The sequence below is a fragment of the Linderina pennispora genome (genome assembly GCF_002104995.1).
Source record: "Linderina pennispora strain ATCC 12442 chromosome Unknown DL89scaffold_57, whole genome shotgun sequence".
In the NCBI taxonomy this organism is placed as follows: Eukaryota; Fungi; Kickxellomycota; class Kickxellomycetes; order Kickxellales; family Kickxellaceae; genus Linderina; species Linderina pennispora.
In genome coordinates this window covers 21,143-37,038 of record NW_024468305.1, presented here as the reverse complement: position 1 = coordinate 37,038, position 15,896 = coordinate 21,143, and the positions used below count along the sequence as shown (strand labels likewise).

Sequence of the window (15,896 nt, the reverse complement as noted above, 5' to 3'; positions counted from 1 at the left end):
TGACCCCTTGGACCCAGTCGAGGCACCCATGACGATGTCAGGCGAAGCAAGAATGGTGCAGGCGAGGAAAGTGATCGAGGCGAAGCCCATGGTAGCTGGATCGAGTTAGGGTAGAAATGTTTTGCGTGTTAATGCAGAGTCTTGTTGACAATGCAGGCGTTTGCCGAAATTAATGATGATGAGTATCTACATGGCAGATGCGTAAGCCAGCTTGCCTTTTATACAGGCGACGTATCCATTTCCAGGGCAACTCTGCCTGCGATCGCCGGTTGTGCCAAGGGATCCACGATGGATATTGGGACCACTCATGGCAGAAGCTAATGCGATGCTGCAAAGACACCTGTCTCTGAAGATTCGGATATCGCCATAAAAGTTGGGATTTCCCGCGTGGTGGCTGCCTGTAAACTGGGGCCTTCTCCAGCCTACATGCTAAGAACAGAATAGCGTTTGGCAATCCCGCTGTGAGGGTTCCTGTGGAGTTTTAACTTTAGCCTGTGCATATTCGTTAGGCAGTCGGTCTCTAGAAATAGTATCCTTGCCAGGACTGTCAAGGGAATCTCTTGAAGCGAGTTCAAACCTATGTAGCAGCAGCTGGAAGCTGCGATGATTCGCTGATAGCAGAAGACTTTGGAGATTAGCTACATGCATTTTACAGCTGTGCTCCTTTTACAGGAGTGATAGCAGGAGATAACAGCGAGCACAAAAGTGGTGGGGTTGAAACTACAGCCCACCTACTTATGCAGTATGGTAGTGGCTAAATGTATTGCTTATTAGTTCTCATCCATGATCAGATCTACACAGCACACGCTCACTGAGCTGCCAGGCACCTATATAAGCGGCTGCATACCTACACCAAGCTGGGGGACCTGTTAAGCTCCTCAATTGACACTCGTCAATATATTTAGGCACTTGCACATCAGTATATCTACTAACATTCGGATGGTATTCCATGATAGCATCGTAGGGACTTGACATGCCTCACTACCAATCCCTATCAGACTTCCTGATAGGCTGGTGGCGAGGTGTAAAGCGTACTGGACAGCAGCAGATAAATGCCATAGATGGACTACACTTGAGATTTCCATCATTCCCACGGAGATCTGCTGCCCAGCCCTTGGCTCCTGCTGCCTTACATGCGAAATAGCTCCTAGACCTTTAGTTTGGACCAGGGCCCATATAAGGCAGTGCCATCTGAAAGCGGACCGCACGATTTATCAAGGACGATTGCACTATTACTCCAGCGAGCTGGAAAATTGACAACAAACAGCACTGCTGATATGCAGCTAGCTCAAGAAGCCGATACATGTGAATTCAAGTGCATGCAGCTCTCGCTATCGTCTCTATCTCAGAAATGAGCGTGCTTTATACTTTGCATTCAGAGCAAGGAGGGCAAATTTTATCTCATTGGGGAATACCAGCTAGTAAGCCCGCCAAGTAATTGACGGTTCCAAGCAGAAAATAGTACTAGTACTTGGGCGGGTAGGTGAAGGTAGTGCAGGTATCGCTGACCCAGGTCGAGGTGGGGACGTAGGTGCTCTTGTTCTGCACGTTGAACCAGGTCCAGATCTCGCTCAAGGTGCCGCTCGAGCACTTGAGCACGACGTCAATTCCCAGCTCGGCCTTGATCGCAGCCTTGAACGCAGCGGCAGTGAAGGTTTTGCCCGTGGTTGGCACAATGCCACGGTTCTTCAGCGCATTATAGTAGTCATACTTGCTGCGCAGGCCCAGAACCTGGGCAAAGTAGTCGTTGACGTCCTGGTACTGCGTGTAGGACGTGTAGCAGCTTGGGTCAAGAGTGGTGACGCATGTGCCGTGCTTGCTCCACTCGTGGGACCAGAAGCTGTTGTTGTCGCCAGTGTATGACGGCCAGTACGTGCTCATTTGGTTGTAGAGGGTGGGGTTGTAGTTCTGAATGATGGTGCCGACGTTCGAGTAGACGCGGCTCGCATCACAGCCGCTGCTGGGAGTCAGTCCACCCGTGCAGGTATCCGGCCACAGGCCGTGCAGGGTGTACTGATCCGCCGGACCCAGGCCATTGTACCATTGCTGGACAAGGACGAGCAGGCCGTTGGTCGGCACACAGCAGGAGTCCATGCTGCTGGCTTGGGTCGAGCACGAGAGTACGGTGGTTGAGCAGGTCTGGGCGCTGATAGCTGAGATTGCTGCAGAGGCGGCGAGGAGCGAGGAGGCAAGAAGGCGCATTGTCGGTGCTTGTAGCTGTTGCTGGATTAAACGAGAAAAGTGTGAAGAGGGACCAGAGGGCTCTAGTAATGAGATGCTTCAAATCAAATTTCTACAGCCGCGGTCGCTGCTTATATAGCATTGTTGGGTCACGACAACCGGGCAACAGGGGCCATGTGCATGCTTCGCTTCCTTGTGGCCTATCCCGTGTCCACTGTGCACTATCGATGGAGGTCCCGACTTCTTCCCCTCCCTTACCAGTCTGGTCCAGGCAGGTTGCGCTTCCATCTTTGCATACGGGCAGTGCGGAGAATTACTCGCTCATCCAAGGCGGGGGGTTCGCGACATGTCTGCCGATGTACGGCTGCAGGGGGTGAGCATATATAAACTGGCTCCAGCCAGGCACACTCGATGTAGCATATCATTTCCACTAATGCAAACTAACCCACGTGCCAACCACATGTCTCGAACGACTGAAGAGATTAGCCCACCAGAGCTGGTTTAAGGTTGTCAGCTCTGCGTCGTGGGAGCCGGCAATCCAGTCTGCTAGTTGCTTGCTTTCTGGATGAGCGAATCGATGAAGCTGTTGCCGTTGATGATCTGCGTGGTCGCTGCAATGTAGCGGTGGTTGTGCTGCTGCGAGAGCAGGCGCAGAGCCGCAACCTCCGTGAACGTGCACCCGCCCAGGAACAGGACAAGCGTTGCTGGCGCCTTCTCACCCAGTCGCTGCACCACTGTGTCTGAGGAGAGCAGGTCGCCCTCGCGGTCGCTCCACTGGGTCACATCGACTGTTTCACCGGGCAGCTCAGCCAACACATCATCCCAGCCCTTCCACCCGCTCTTGACTCCACCCGACTGCAGGTCCTTCTGCGCTGGCCGAGTCGTGTCGCTGGACGCACCACCGCGGAGGAGCGACGAATACCGGCTGGCGGCTGAAGGCGACGTGTATACTGCTGGGTCGCGCACCAGGCACTGCAGCAGACGGACTGAAAGCGGGGCATACCCAGAGTAGACATATGAGATGTCATCGGGGTCATTCTCACGCACGTCGCTGTTGACCAGGTTCAGCGTTTTTCGCAAAAAGCTGAGCGAGTTGGAGTGTGCCGGGTCCCGTGGTTTTGTCGACGGCACAATGGAATTCAGAATGCCAGCACTGCTGACGTCGCCACCCGCCGCTAGCTTCAGTGCCGATGACTTTGCTGTCGAGCCTGCCGTGCCGCCACTGCTGCTGGCAGGCGACACAAGCAGCCCAACTGTCTCCAGGTTATCCAGCGTGATGGTGTGGTGATGGCCAAACGCGTCGACCAGCTCCTCGTACCACGCATCATAGACCTTCTGCTTGAAACTAGGCCCGCGCCATAGCGAGTACAGGCACATTAGACGCAGCACCTTGTGAATGCTGTTGGGGGCAGTGATTGGCGGTGTATCCTTGAGCTCACCATTGCAGCCCGGCACAGGTGCATGTGGGTCTGCCAGCGCAAACAACTTGTCGAGATACGCCAGCTGGTCCTTTGAAATGTCGCCATTGCTAACCAGCGACTGCTCGATCTCCAGAACGTGGTTAAAGTCGTCGGTTTGGGTCCGCTTAAGGATCGTCTCTGCCAGCGACACATGCGTTTTGAGTGACTGGTGTTCTGCCTGTAGGCCATTGAGCTTGCCCACAAAGCTCCGGATCTCCTGCACTGTCTTTGCCTTGTGGCGACTCTCGTACGTATCTTGCAGCTGCCGAGACATTTTGCTTAGCAGGCTGCCCACTCCGGCAAAGTTCATGTTGCGGATATCGCTGAATATCGAGTCGGAGCTGTTCAGCGCAATGCGCTTGCGCTTGGGCGCTGCCGCTGCCGCCGCTGCCTGCGTCGCCGAGCTCCCTGCTGCTGGGGCAGACCCCTGGTTTGCGTCGGACATATTCAGCGAGCTTAGTGACACATAGCCGCTATTTATACCGTACACCTCGCTGACAAGCCCCTCATAAGTCAACTGTGTCAGTAGCGGCGTTACCATATCCACGCCACGGTCGATAATCACCATGGAGTCAAACACGCTGGACATTGCCAGTGCACTGCTCGACGACCCGCGCGGATTGCTCGACGTCAGCTCCAGGCGCATGCGTGTCAATGTATCTGCCAAAATCTGCGCAAAGTCGCCTTTTCCAACTATCCGCGGGAAGAACCCGTACAGGCCCTGCAAGCGCATGACTCCACGCGCCGCATAGTAGATGCTCGAAAAGTCACCTTCCAGATAGAGCTCCTTGAACGTCGCCGGCAGCTCCAGTGACAACAGATCCTCCTCCAGCGGAATAAAGTCCATACGGTACTCTCCTACTGTCAGGTCGCCCAGAACGCCCTCCTCCTCAAGCACACGCTCGCACAGCAGCGTGCGCCGTGGAACCAGCTGCAGCGAGTACTCCTTGGCCGACGAGCCCGCCCGGATATGCTCTGCGATTGTCCGCATCTTGCCGGTGTGTGGCAGCGCAAAGTACAGCAGCCCCTTTATTGCGCCGGTCTCTGGCGGTATCGAGTCGAGCAGAAATATCTTCTCCACGCCATGCTCTTTAAGCACCGAAAAGTCTACGATAAAGCTCAGCGGCCCGGACAGGTCTGGATCGAGAACAAGCGCCTTTGAACCGCGAATCTACGTCATGGGAAGCATGTGGAGTCAGCTGCATGTCGTCTCACGCCAGTGCGCCTTCTCCTGCGAAACTACGTACGGAGTCTAGTACCGAAATGAGCTCACCGCGAAGAATGTCCCTGAGCTGGAGAATGTCCAGGTCATCGCTGCGCGCAGAGTTTGTCATAATTACAGGCAAATGTTGTATTGGAAAGCTAGAAAACAGCAGAGTCAGCCGAGTCCAGCTAGTGGAAAATGCAAAGTTGCCACAACAGCCCGAGCCACGTCACAGCCGCCAGCCAGCCTCTGGAGCACCAGCCTCTGGGTCGCGGCTCGAGCCGGAGCACGACCAATTCCGGCCAATTGGCTGCCAGCCAGTCACCGCGGTTACACCACTTTCAGATATTTTGGCTGGAATTTGTCGGCTTTGGGTGCCAAATCCGTGCTGCAAGGGCGGGGTTGGGCCACCGGGCCCTTCCATCCATCGCCTGGCGGCCGGATACAGAAAGCTTGCGGGCCCGAGGCACAACACTCCCACCGCCCGGGTTCTCCAGTAAGCAATATTTCAGCCGGGCGCCTCGGTGCCCTTTCACGCTGTAGCGTCTATTGATTGTTTGTTGGGGCCAGTGTTGGGCATATCTATTTGCAGCTGTCAGCAATCGGCGGTGCTCTGGCTTTCACGCTCCTGCGCTCTTGGCACGCGCAGTGGGATGGACAGATATAAATCGGACTGCGTCTCGGACGAACACGGTTTGTTTTGATAGCTCCGGTCAACATACACATTCCTCCCCACCTTCTTTTGCTTGTAATTAATTTCTTCTCCTTTGTACATACACACTGCTCACACTAGTATAATGTTTGGCATTTGCTCCTGGAAACACCGGCCTGAGGACGAGGGCCGTGTCGGTATGCGCGATTCATCGATGCAGAGTGCAGTCAAGGGCACTGCCAAGGCATACATATTCATCGTCGTTATCATGTCGTGCATCCACTGGTTTGTCGGATCCATGTACTACGGCGTCAACTATAAGCGCACGACATACGTCAAGAACACCGATGTCAAGGTCATCGATCTTGATGGTGGCTTCGTCGGGGGCAATGTCACACAGCTGCTGCTCCAAACTCCGGCAGGCGACGGCGTGCCATCCTACGTTAGATACGACGGCGTCAGCACGGTGGACGAGGCCAAGGAATTTGTGCGCAGACATGGCTGGGGCGCCGTGGTCATCAACCCAGGCCTGACTGAGCGCTATACCAGCGCGATGCTGCGGGGCACCGAGTACGTTCCTACGGATGCAATCACCGCCATTTACACCACCGGGCGCAACGCCATGGTCACCCTGGTTTATATTGAAGGCTCCATGGCGGCTAGCATCATGAAGGCGAACGTCAAGTTCTCGGTAGGTGCGCTCACTCGACTAAAGCAAACAACTGCTGCCGGCACCCAGCGCGCCAACCCTAGTGTTGCGGCAGTGATCAGCCCCATCGGTTACAAGGTAGTCAATGTCGCGCCGTTCAGCTTCGCCATCTCTATCATTGCAGCCACCTTCATGTTCTTTGTCTCCCTTGGCTGCACCTTCGCCCCAATGCTTGGGTGGAAACTGAACTCATTTGCGCTCTTCCTCAAGGTCCGCTACCGCGACCTGGCTGTGTTCTGGGTCGCAGTGATTGCCTGCTGGGTGTGTGTGCTCTCCTTCTACGCCTCTCTGGCCTTTCTGGCATACAGGGGCCCGGACTACAACACCCTGGCACTCACCTACACCGCCGGCAAGTTCTTTGCTATCTGGTTCACCGTCTTCGCCGTGGTCCTAGCTCTGGCGCTCTGGATCTATGCACTGCTGCTCATGGTTCCGCCCCTGTACTTTGGCATTGTGTCTCTGTCGCACTTTATTCCGAACGTTGCCTCATCAATTGTGCCTCTGGAGACCGCGCCCAAGTTCTTCCGCCTGTTCCATGTGCTGCCCTTCTACAACGGCACCATGCTTTTCCGCACGATCACCAGCGGTGCCTACCCGCATGTCGGCCAGAACATCGGGATCCTGGCTGGTGAGCTGTTCTTTTCGTTCTGTGTCTTGCTTGGCGCCATTTGGCTCCGCCAGCGCATGGTTATCATGGGCATCGCTGATATTCCTGGCAACATTCATGGCCGCCCCGGCTTCCGCTCACCAGTTCCATACTACAAGGACGTGCGCAGACAAGCAGACGAGGAGGCACTGTCTAAAGAGTGCATTGAGAGACAGGCTACCGTCGCAGACAGCCAGTACAGACTCCTTAAGTAAATACGCAAATACCACTCTACAGCTTTAATATGTATCCCTGCCACCTCCAACTATGCAGAGAGCGTAGAATACATTCAACATCCATTTTCTGCAGACTTGAATGCACGCGCTCGTTGATGATTGCCTCATCAGCAATAGTCTACGACAACAAACAGTAGTGGCCATCCAAAGGAATGTAGAAGCGCATATTGAATGGAGCAGCAGAACAATCACCGAGCCGGTTCATATGAGCCGGCGGCTATTTCTATTGCTGTACTGCGGGAATATCTGCACCTGAGTTTCATATGCGTCAGCATCGGCAGCCAAGCCCTCCACAGTGTCTTGAAGCCCAGCCGCGAGCCAGTTCTCTGCTTTGCTTCCTATTTGCACTGTATTATTTCCTGCTCCTTACCCTACAGACATGGTCGTTCAAGTGGTTGGCGTAGAGCTGTCAACGTTCACACGCACTGTACGCATGGCGCTCGAGTACCTCGAGGTCCCGTACGAGCTGCTGCGCACTGCACCGCATGCAAAACTAGCGTACAAGCACAACCCGTTTGGCCGGATCCCAACTCTTATCCATGACGAGTTTGTTGTAAACGAGACCCTAGCCATACGCATCTATATCGACCACATGTTCAGCGGCAAGGCGCGCACGCTGACGCCGGCAGACTTCTCGACCATCCTGGCCATTGGCCAGTGGATTTCTATGGCTAGCGACTATGCCTTCCGTGGGCTCGTCCACGGAATCTGCAAGCCGCGCATGGCAATGGAGGGGAAGGGCGTGAGCGAGCAGGAGATTCGAGAGAGTCTCAAAGACGCAGTCACTCAGGGGAAGGGTATCTTGCGCGGGCTCGAGAGCCAGTTTGTCCAGCTCAGCGGTGGTGGCGGCGACCAAACATTCCTGGCTGGAAAGAGCCTGACCTGGGCTGATCTCTTCCTGTTCCCAATCTTCTCGGATCTGTGCTCAATGCCCGAGCGCGCACTGGTTCAGGAAGAGGCACCCAGGCTGTACGCATGGTACGAGCGGTTTGTCCGCCTCGATATTGCACGCATCACTCACAACGGGACAGTCGCTGCTGCAAGACTCTGACCCGGCCAATTGGGCTTAAAAGTTTGAAGTAATATATTCGATGTCTCGAAGAGCACGTTTGCCTGGTATAATCGCAATCAACAAAATGGAACTCGTTCCCTAGTATACGGGACACTTGGAAATAGGAACGAGCTCGGTGACCACAGTGGTTATGACCCGGGTGACGATGGTAGGAACCTGTTCCGCATCGCACTCTGTTGTAGTGGGGGTTTTGGTCTCACAGTCCGTGGTTGCAGTCGGCACAACGCTCGTCGACGGAGCCTCTGTCTCGCAAACGGTGGTCGACGGAACCTCGGTTTCGCAGTCTGTGGTCGACGGAATCTCGGTTTCGCAGTCCGTGGTGGATGGGACCTCGGTCTCGCAGTCGGTGGTTGCAGTCGGCACAACGCTTGTCGATGGAACCTCGGTTTCGCAATCGGTGGTCGACGGAACCTCGGTTTCGCAGTCGGTGGTCGATGGGACCTCGGTCTCGCAAACGGTGGTCGATGGAACCTCAGTCTCGCAAACCGTGGTGGATGGAGCCTTTGTCTCACAATCGGTAGTGGACGGAACCTCGGTCTCGCAGTTGGTAGTCGATGGGACCTTAGTCTCGCAGTCGGTAGTTGCAGTCGGCACAACGCTCGTCGACGGAACCTCTGTCTCGCAATCGGTGGTCGATGGAACCCCAGTCTCGCAATCGGTGGTCGACGGAATCTCGGTCTCACAGCCAGTAGTTGCAGTCGGCACAACGCTCGTCGATGGAGCCTCTGTCTCGCAATCGGTGGTCGACGGAACCTCAGTCTCACAGTCGGTGGTCGAGGGGGCCTCTGTCTCGCAGTCCGTGGTGGATGGGACCTCAGTCTCGCAGTCTGTGGTGGATGGAACCTCAGTCTCACAGCCAGTAGGTGCAGTCGTCACAACGCTCGTCGATGGAGCCTCTGTCTCGCAATCGGTGGTCGACGGAACCTCGGTTTCGCAGTCGGTGGTGGATGGGACCTCAGTCTCGCAATCGGTGGTCGACGGAGCCTCTGTCTCGCAAACGGTGGTCGATGGGACCTCGGTCTCGCAGTTTGTAGTTGCAGTCGGCACAACGCTCGTCGACGGAACATCGGTTTCGCAATCGGTGGTGGATGGAGCCTCTGTCTCGCAATCGGTGGTGGATGGGACCTCAGTCTCACAGTCTGTGGTCGACGGAACCTCGGTTTCGCAGTCCGTGGTGGATGGGACCTCGGTCTCGCAAGCCGTGGTGGATGGGACCTCAGTCTCACAATCGGTGGTGGATGGGACCTCAGTCTCGCAGTCGGTAGTTGCAGTCGGAACAACGCTCGTCGACGGAACCTCTGTCTCACAAACGGTGGTCGACGGAACCTTGGTCACGCAGTTGGTGGTGGATGGGACCTCGGTCTCGCAGTCGGTGGTTGCAGTCGGCACAACGCTTGTCGATGGAACCTCTGTCTCGCAGTCCGTGGTGGATGGAGCCTCTGTCTCGCAAACCGTGGTGGATGGAACCTCTGTCTCGCAAACCGTGGTGGATGGAACCTCAGTCTCGCAAACCGTGGTGGATGGAACCTCAGTCTCACAGTCTGTGGTCGACGGAACCTCGGTTTCGCAGTCCGTGGTGGATGGGACCTCGGTCTCGCAAGCCGTGGTGGATGGGACCTCGGTTTCACAGTTGGTGGTCGATGGAACCTCAGTCTCGCAATTGGTAGTCGATGGGACCTCGGTCTCGCAGTCGGTAGTTGCAGTCGGCACAACGCTCGTCGATGGGACCTCAGTCTCGCAGTCGGTGGTCGATGGGACCTCAGTCTCACAGTCGGTGGTCGACGGAACCTCTGTCTCGCAATCAGTGGTGGATGGAGCCTCTGTCTCGCAATTGGTGGTGGATGGGACCTCAGTCTCGCAGTCGGTGGTGGATGGGACCTCAGTCTCGCAGTCGGTGGTCGACGGAGCCTCTGTCTCACAATCGGTAGTGGAAGGAACCTCGGTCTCGCAGTTGGTAGTCGATGGGACCTCGGTCTCGCAGTCGGTGGTTGCAGTCGGCACAGCGCTCGTCGACGGAACCTCGGTTTCGCAATCAGTGGTGGATGGGACCTCGGTTTCACAGTTGGTGGTCGATGGAACCTCAGTCTCGCAATTGGTAGTCGATGGGACCTCGGTCTCGCAGTCGGTAGTTGCAGTCGGCATAACGCTCGTCGATGGGACCTCAGTCTCGCAGTCGGTGGTCGATGGGACCTCAGTCTCACAGTCGGTGGTCGACGGAACCTCTGTCTCGCAATCAGTGGTGGATGGAGCCTCTGTCTCGCAATCAGTGGTGGATGGAGCCTCTGTCTCGCAATTGGTGGTGGATGGGACCTCAGTCTCGCAGTCGGTGGTCGACGGAGCCTCTGTCTCACAATCGGTAGTGGAAGGAACCTCGGTCTCGCAGTTGGTAGTCGATGGGACCTCGGTCTCGCAGTCGGTGGTTGCAGTCGGCACAGCGCTCGTCGACGGAACCTCGGTTTCGCAATCAGTGGTGGATGGAGCCTCTGTCTCGCAGTCGGTGGTCGATGGGACCTCGGTCTCGCAGTCGGTAGTTGCAGTCGGCACAACGCTTGTCGATGGAACCTCGGTTTCGCAATCGGTAGTCGTAAGGGGTTCAGTTTCACATTCTGTTGATGACAAAATATGAGTTGAAACGCTACCTGCAGTTGAATAGACAGAAGTCCAGGTTGGAGTCACAATTGTATGGGGATAGCTCGATGTTGCCTGCGCAGAAGTTGTCGACGAAGGACACGGATGCTTTCGCAGATAGCTCTTTATAATCGGTCCAATAAAGAATTCCATCTTTTCCGGTCCGAAAATCTGCAGCAGTCCAAGCTCAATTTCAAGTGTGGGTTCCTTGGGCAGCTGTACACCGCCAAGAAGTTTCTTCAGTTGCTTGAACTTTTCATGTCCGATGACAACAAAGCTAAATGGCAGCAGCACATTCATCTCCATTCTGATTGTCGACCACTTTGCGTTGACCGCATTGATAGTGCAAACGTTTGTCCAGTCGATGGTTGACTTGGCACTAGCGACTGCGCCTAAACCCATGAATGCGACATAGCCAAAGAGCGTATTGACCTTCATCTTAAAATTGATATCGCGTCTGCGTCTCTGTTACTATTTACTCTGCGGGTATAAACAAAAAGTGTGGCTAGTCAGAGATATCGAGCGGAGATGGTGAAATTAGATTATGTATGAGGAAGCGAGGAGGCAAGGAATATTTCAAAAGAAAAAACAAGCACGTTAGCTAAAAGAAAATAGAAATGTTGACTCGACCTGGCCATGCCGATATAGCGGTATATGTACATACAACAGCGGAATCCCAGCCTCTCCCTGTTTCTTCCTCTCATTTTCTCTCACCAGATGTATTTGTTTTAACCCCCGGAATGCGCCATGTATTCTGAGGCAAATCATAGTTTGCGGGATAAGCGTCCATCCTAGGCTGCTCGTCGCTGGCGAATGTACGCAGCCCATCGAGGATTGCTATCATATTCGTGTACAGCACTATATCTCTTTGCCTCAGGGGGATTGACTGTAATGCACTGTCTTATGCCTGGAAACGGTTTGGGCAGGGCCAGACAGGTAAAAAGGCACATGCCCTATTAGAAGTGCAAAAATGGCGGGCTTCTACATGCTGCACCATCACGCTACAATTTGCTTCATCGCAAGGACCATCGCGGGATCTACAGACCCAGGTCCATGCAGGCGACACATGGATTTGCATCACCTTTACATTGCCTCGCTCTGTGCGCTTGTCTGCAAAGGTGGATGAGGCCGACGCTGCGCAGAGCTTCATGTGAAACTTACAGCTTCTATGGACGCTCGGCTGATATTCAAGCCGGACCACCCAAGTCGAATCCCAGGCACAGACAGGTTTCAGGCACGAACTAAACGAGGTATTTTTGGTAGAAGCGGACATGGCCGTCAATTTAATGGGCTGCTAGCGCCTGAAACACAACCTGCAGAAAAACCGTTACGCTTTCGCTTCAGCGAGAGAGGGTGACCTCTTCCCACTTCACCATGCAATCGAGCCCAACCTGGAATAGCCAGTTGCTCAGTCCAGGCGGGGGTGCGCTGGTAGACTTGGGTTTTGGTGGGCACAGTGGCTCCATCACCTCATCACGCCGAGTTGAGCTGCTCGTGTTTCCATGCAACGGCGAATACGAGGACACCAGTGCATGGCCGTTGCTGCTGAACGACCTTGTGCTCGATTGATCTGGTGCTGACACGAACGCCATGCTGTCCACATACCCATCACCAATACTGGCGCCGATGCTGCCAGTGCCACTGCTACCCCTCGTCACAGCACTATCTAAAGCACCATTGCTGCTGCTTCCACTCCCTTGTGAGCTGCTGAGTGAATGGCTGGAGCTGTCGCTCTGCAGCCTATTTGTCGTGCGAACTGACTGCTGGGAGGAGGAGATAATGGTCTGGGTGGTTGGCCGCGCTGGAGGTACGTGTCGTGCAGTGCTGCTTGACACCATGCCGCGCGCACCGGATGTTCCGGAGACGGCCAACGCCATTCTGCTCTCAGGAGACATAGACGGAGTGGAGCGATCTGAGGCAGCCTCGCTGTGTTCAATAGGCTCCTCAAGTGGGCTCTGAGATGCCGTGGTTGTCGTGCTACGCGATGTTGCACTGGTCTCATTGGAGCCTGCACCTGCAACTGCATTCCAATCCTGCTCCCGCAGCGTTGCAAGTGTCCGCATTGCTTCCTGCCGTGCCTCCCGGCCAGCACGTGGGTTAAGCAGCACACGCTCCGCAGCGACGCGCTGTGACGTGTACATTAGCCAGTGTGCTCGGCGTCCCACGTGTCTCTGCGCTGAAATAGATGCAGAGCTGGGGTCGTCATTGCCTGCCTGTGTTGGGCGAGTGGTAGGTGTATTGGTGGAGGTAGCTCCATCAGCAGCAGCAGGCCGCACGCCCGTGTCATGCAGCGCTTCGTTGGTGGCCTCGTTTAGCGAACGCAGGTGGCGATCCTGTCGTGCCGACTCGATCATCTCGTTATACCGAAAGCTGCGCGCTGAGTCGTTTGCTCCTGGGACTGATTGCTGGATATTATGTTGCTGCTGTTGCGTTGGCGGGTTGATGTTCTGGTGAACATTGGTCTGTGAACTCCTGATCACAGTGGTTGTTGGCGCTGGCGGGGACGGCAGATCGTCCCACCCAACCGGTTCCCCGTAGTCATTCTCTCGCTGTACTGGAAACACATTGTCCTGATAGAACGTCCACAGATGTTGGAACCCACGTTGCTTGATTCTCAAGCGCTGCGCAAGGCAGCGGAAGCATGGGCGATGTATATAGTAGCCTACAACATTACCGCAGCCAAGACACGCGATATCCTGCACATGGCAGTCGCAGGGGCCACTAGGCGCCAAGTCGAACCGGCGTGCATGGTGAGTCAGTGAGCTACAGGTGCTACAGCCTGAGTCCACAATCATGTCGGCGATCGAGGGAGCTACTGGCTGGTACACGACATCGCACCCGAGCGGGGGTAGGTCTGTTGAGAAGCAGCGGATCGCTGGGCGTGCCATGACAACGGCCTACTCCAATAAATCATGGGAAGCAGAAGGGTGCATGTAGTACGAAAATAATGTGAGCATATTTCAAGGCATACAATGTGCGGGGAGATGGATAGTGAGGGCGGGGAAGGTGACAGATCAGTGGACAAGAATATGCAAATATTACGCCAATATCTGGGGCAGTATGAGAAGAAGTGAAGGTGGCCATCACTGCTGGCCAGGCTCTGCTGCTCGCTACTTTACCTCCATTCCACGCGAGCTCCATAGTACGTGGCAGTGCTTGCAGTACAGTTTCCACACTGCCTGGAAGGACTCGGAGCGGTGCGAGTTAGTCGAGCGGGGAGAGAAAAACTCGGAAGACGACCGCATTGACGCTGGTGGCTGGCAAGAATATGTGGTGGGAAACAAACTGGAACAGAACCCTAGCGTAAACGTCAACGTCAACCAAAAGAGAGCAGCAGCAGTGTGAGGGAAGTTCAAGGCACAAAATAACAAGCGGAAATGCCAAATGAATAACAAAGCTGAAAGAGGGTAACGGAGGAGTTTCGAAAAAAGCAGACAAGAAGGGCTCTATGTATGCAGGGCTCTCTTTAACATACCTTGCTCTGAGCATCTGGTCGGATAGTATTGCGAATAAAAGCGGCAGTAGCATTTCAGCAAAGGTGAGAATGACAGGGTGCTATTAAAACAGTCTTTAAACCCAGAACAGATTACTGGTTGCATTCTCGCTATTTTCTATGCACGCAGCGGTGTGTGGGGAGGGGCAATATTGATACCCGATAAGGTGAATGGAATCTATGCTAGTTGGGTGGGAGCCAAGCAACGTCTGGATAGAAAATTAAACATAATAGTGCAATTGGCATATTCGTCAGAATTCTCAGGGGCAAAAGGTCAACATTCAATGTTCTAGTAGTCATGAAATTAGCAAAGGTAATAAACAGCGATCACTTAATGCTTGGGAGCTGGGCAGCGGTGAACAGCCTGCGAAGTGGTCTGGTAGACTGGGGCCGATGAAGCTGGTGTGGGAACATCGGTAGCCGAGTATCCGGGGTTGGGTGCAGTGGTTGTCGGCGCAGTCACAATGGTTGACTCTACAGTCGAATAGCCACCGTTGGGAGCCGAGGTAGTCTCAACCGACGACGGGGCAGCAGTCGAGTACTCAGCGGTCGACTCAATGGACGACGGAGCAACAGTCGAATAGCCACCGTTGGGAGCCGAGGTAGTCTCAACGGACGACGGAGCAGCAGTCGAATAGCCACCGTTGGGAGCAGTGGTGGTCTCAACCGACGACGGGGCAGCAGTCGAGTACTCAGCGGTCGACTCAACCGACGACGGAGCAGCAGTCGAATAGCCACCGTTGGGAGCAGTGGTGGTCTCAACAGACGACGGGGCAGCAGTCGAGTAACCACCGTTGGGAGCAGTGGTGGTCTCAACCGACGACGGAGCAGCAGTCGAGTAACCACCGTTGGGAGCAGTGGTGGTCTCAACAGACGACGGGGCAGCAGTCGAGTAACCACCGTTGGGAGCAGTGGTGGTCTCAACCGACGACGGAGCAGCAGTCGAGTAACCACCGTTGGGAGCAGTGGTGGTCTCAACCGACGACGGAGCAGCAGTCGAGTAACCACCGTTGGGAGCAGTGGTGGTCTCAACAGACGACGGGGCAGCAGTCGAGTACTCAGCGGTCGACTCAACCGACGACGGAGCAGCAGTCGAGTAACCACCGTTGGGAGCAGTGGTGGTCTCAACCGACGACGGAGCAGCAGTCGAGTAACCACCGTTGGGAGCAGTGGTGGTCTCAACCGACGACGGAGCAGCAGTCGAATAGCCACCGTTGGGAGCAGTGGTGGTCTCAACCGACGACGGGGCAGCAGACGAGTACTCAGCGGTCGACTCAACGGACGACGGGGCAGCAGTCGAATAGCCACCGTTGGGAGCCGAGGTAGTCTCAACCGACGACGGAGCAGCAGTCGAATAGCCACCGTTGGGAGCAGTGGTGGTCTCAACCGACGACGGAGCAGCAGTCGAATAGCCGCCACTGGGAGCAGAGGAAACCGGGGTAGACTCAGCAGTCGACTCAGCAGACGACGAAGCGGCAGACGAGTGGCTACTGTTGGAAGCCGTGGTGGTCTCAGCCGACGACGGAGAAGCGGTAGTCGGAGCAGCAGTGGTCGGAGCAGCAGTGGTCGGAGAAGCGGTGGTTGGCGAAGCGGTGGTTGGCAAAGCGGTGGTTGG

General features: G+C 55.3%; 1 protein-coding gene across 1 annotated transcript; it reads left to right on the top strand.

Moving 5' to 3' along the window:
* Nucleotides 1-9,562: 9,562 nt before the first annotated feature.
* On the top strand, nt 9,563-10,561 carry DL89DRAFT_204181 (uncharacterized protein; the record flags this gene model as incomplete). Its single annotated transcript, XM_040884042.1, has 1 exon — nt 9,563-10,561. A coding segment is annotated over one exon (999 nt), but the record flags the coding sequence as incomplete, so codon positions are not given.
* Between the last annotated feature and the right edge of the window lie 5,335 nt (nt 10,562-15,896).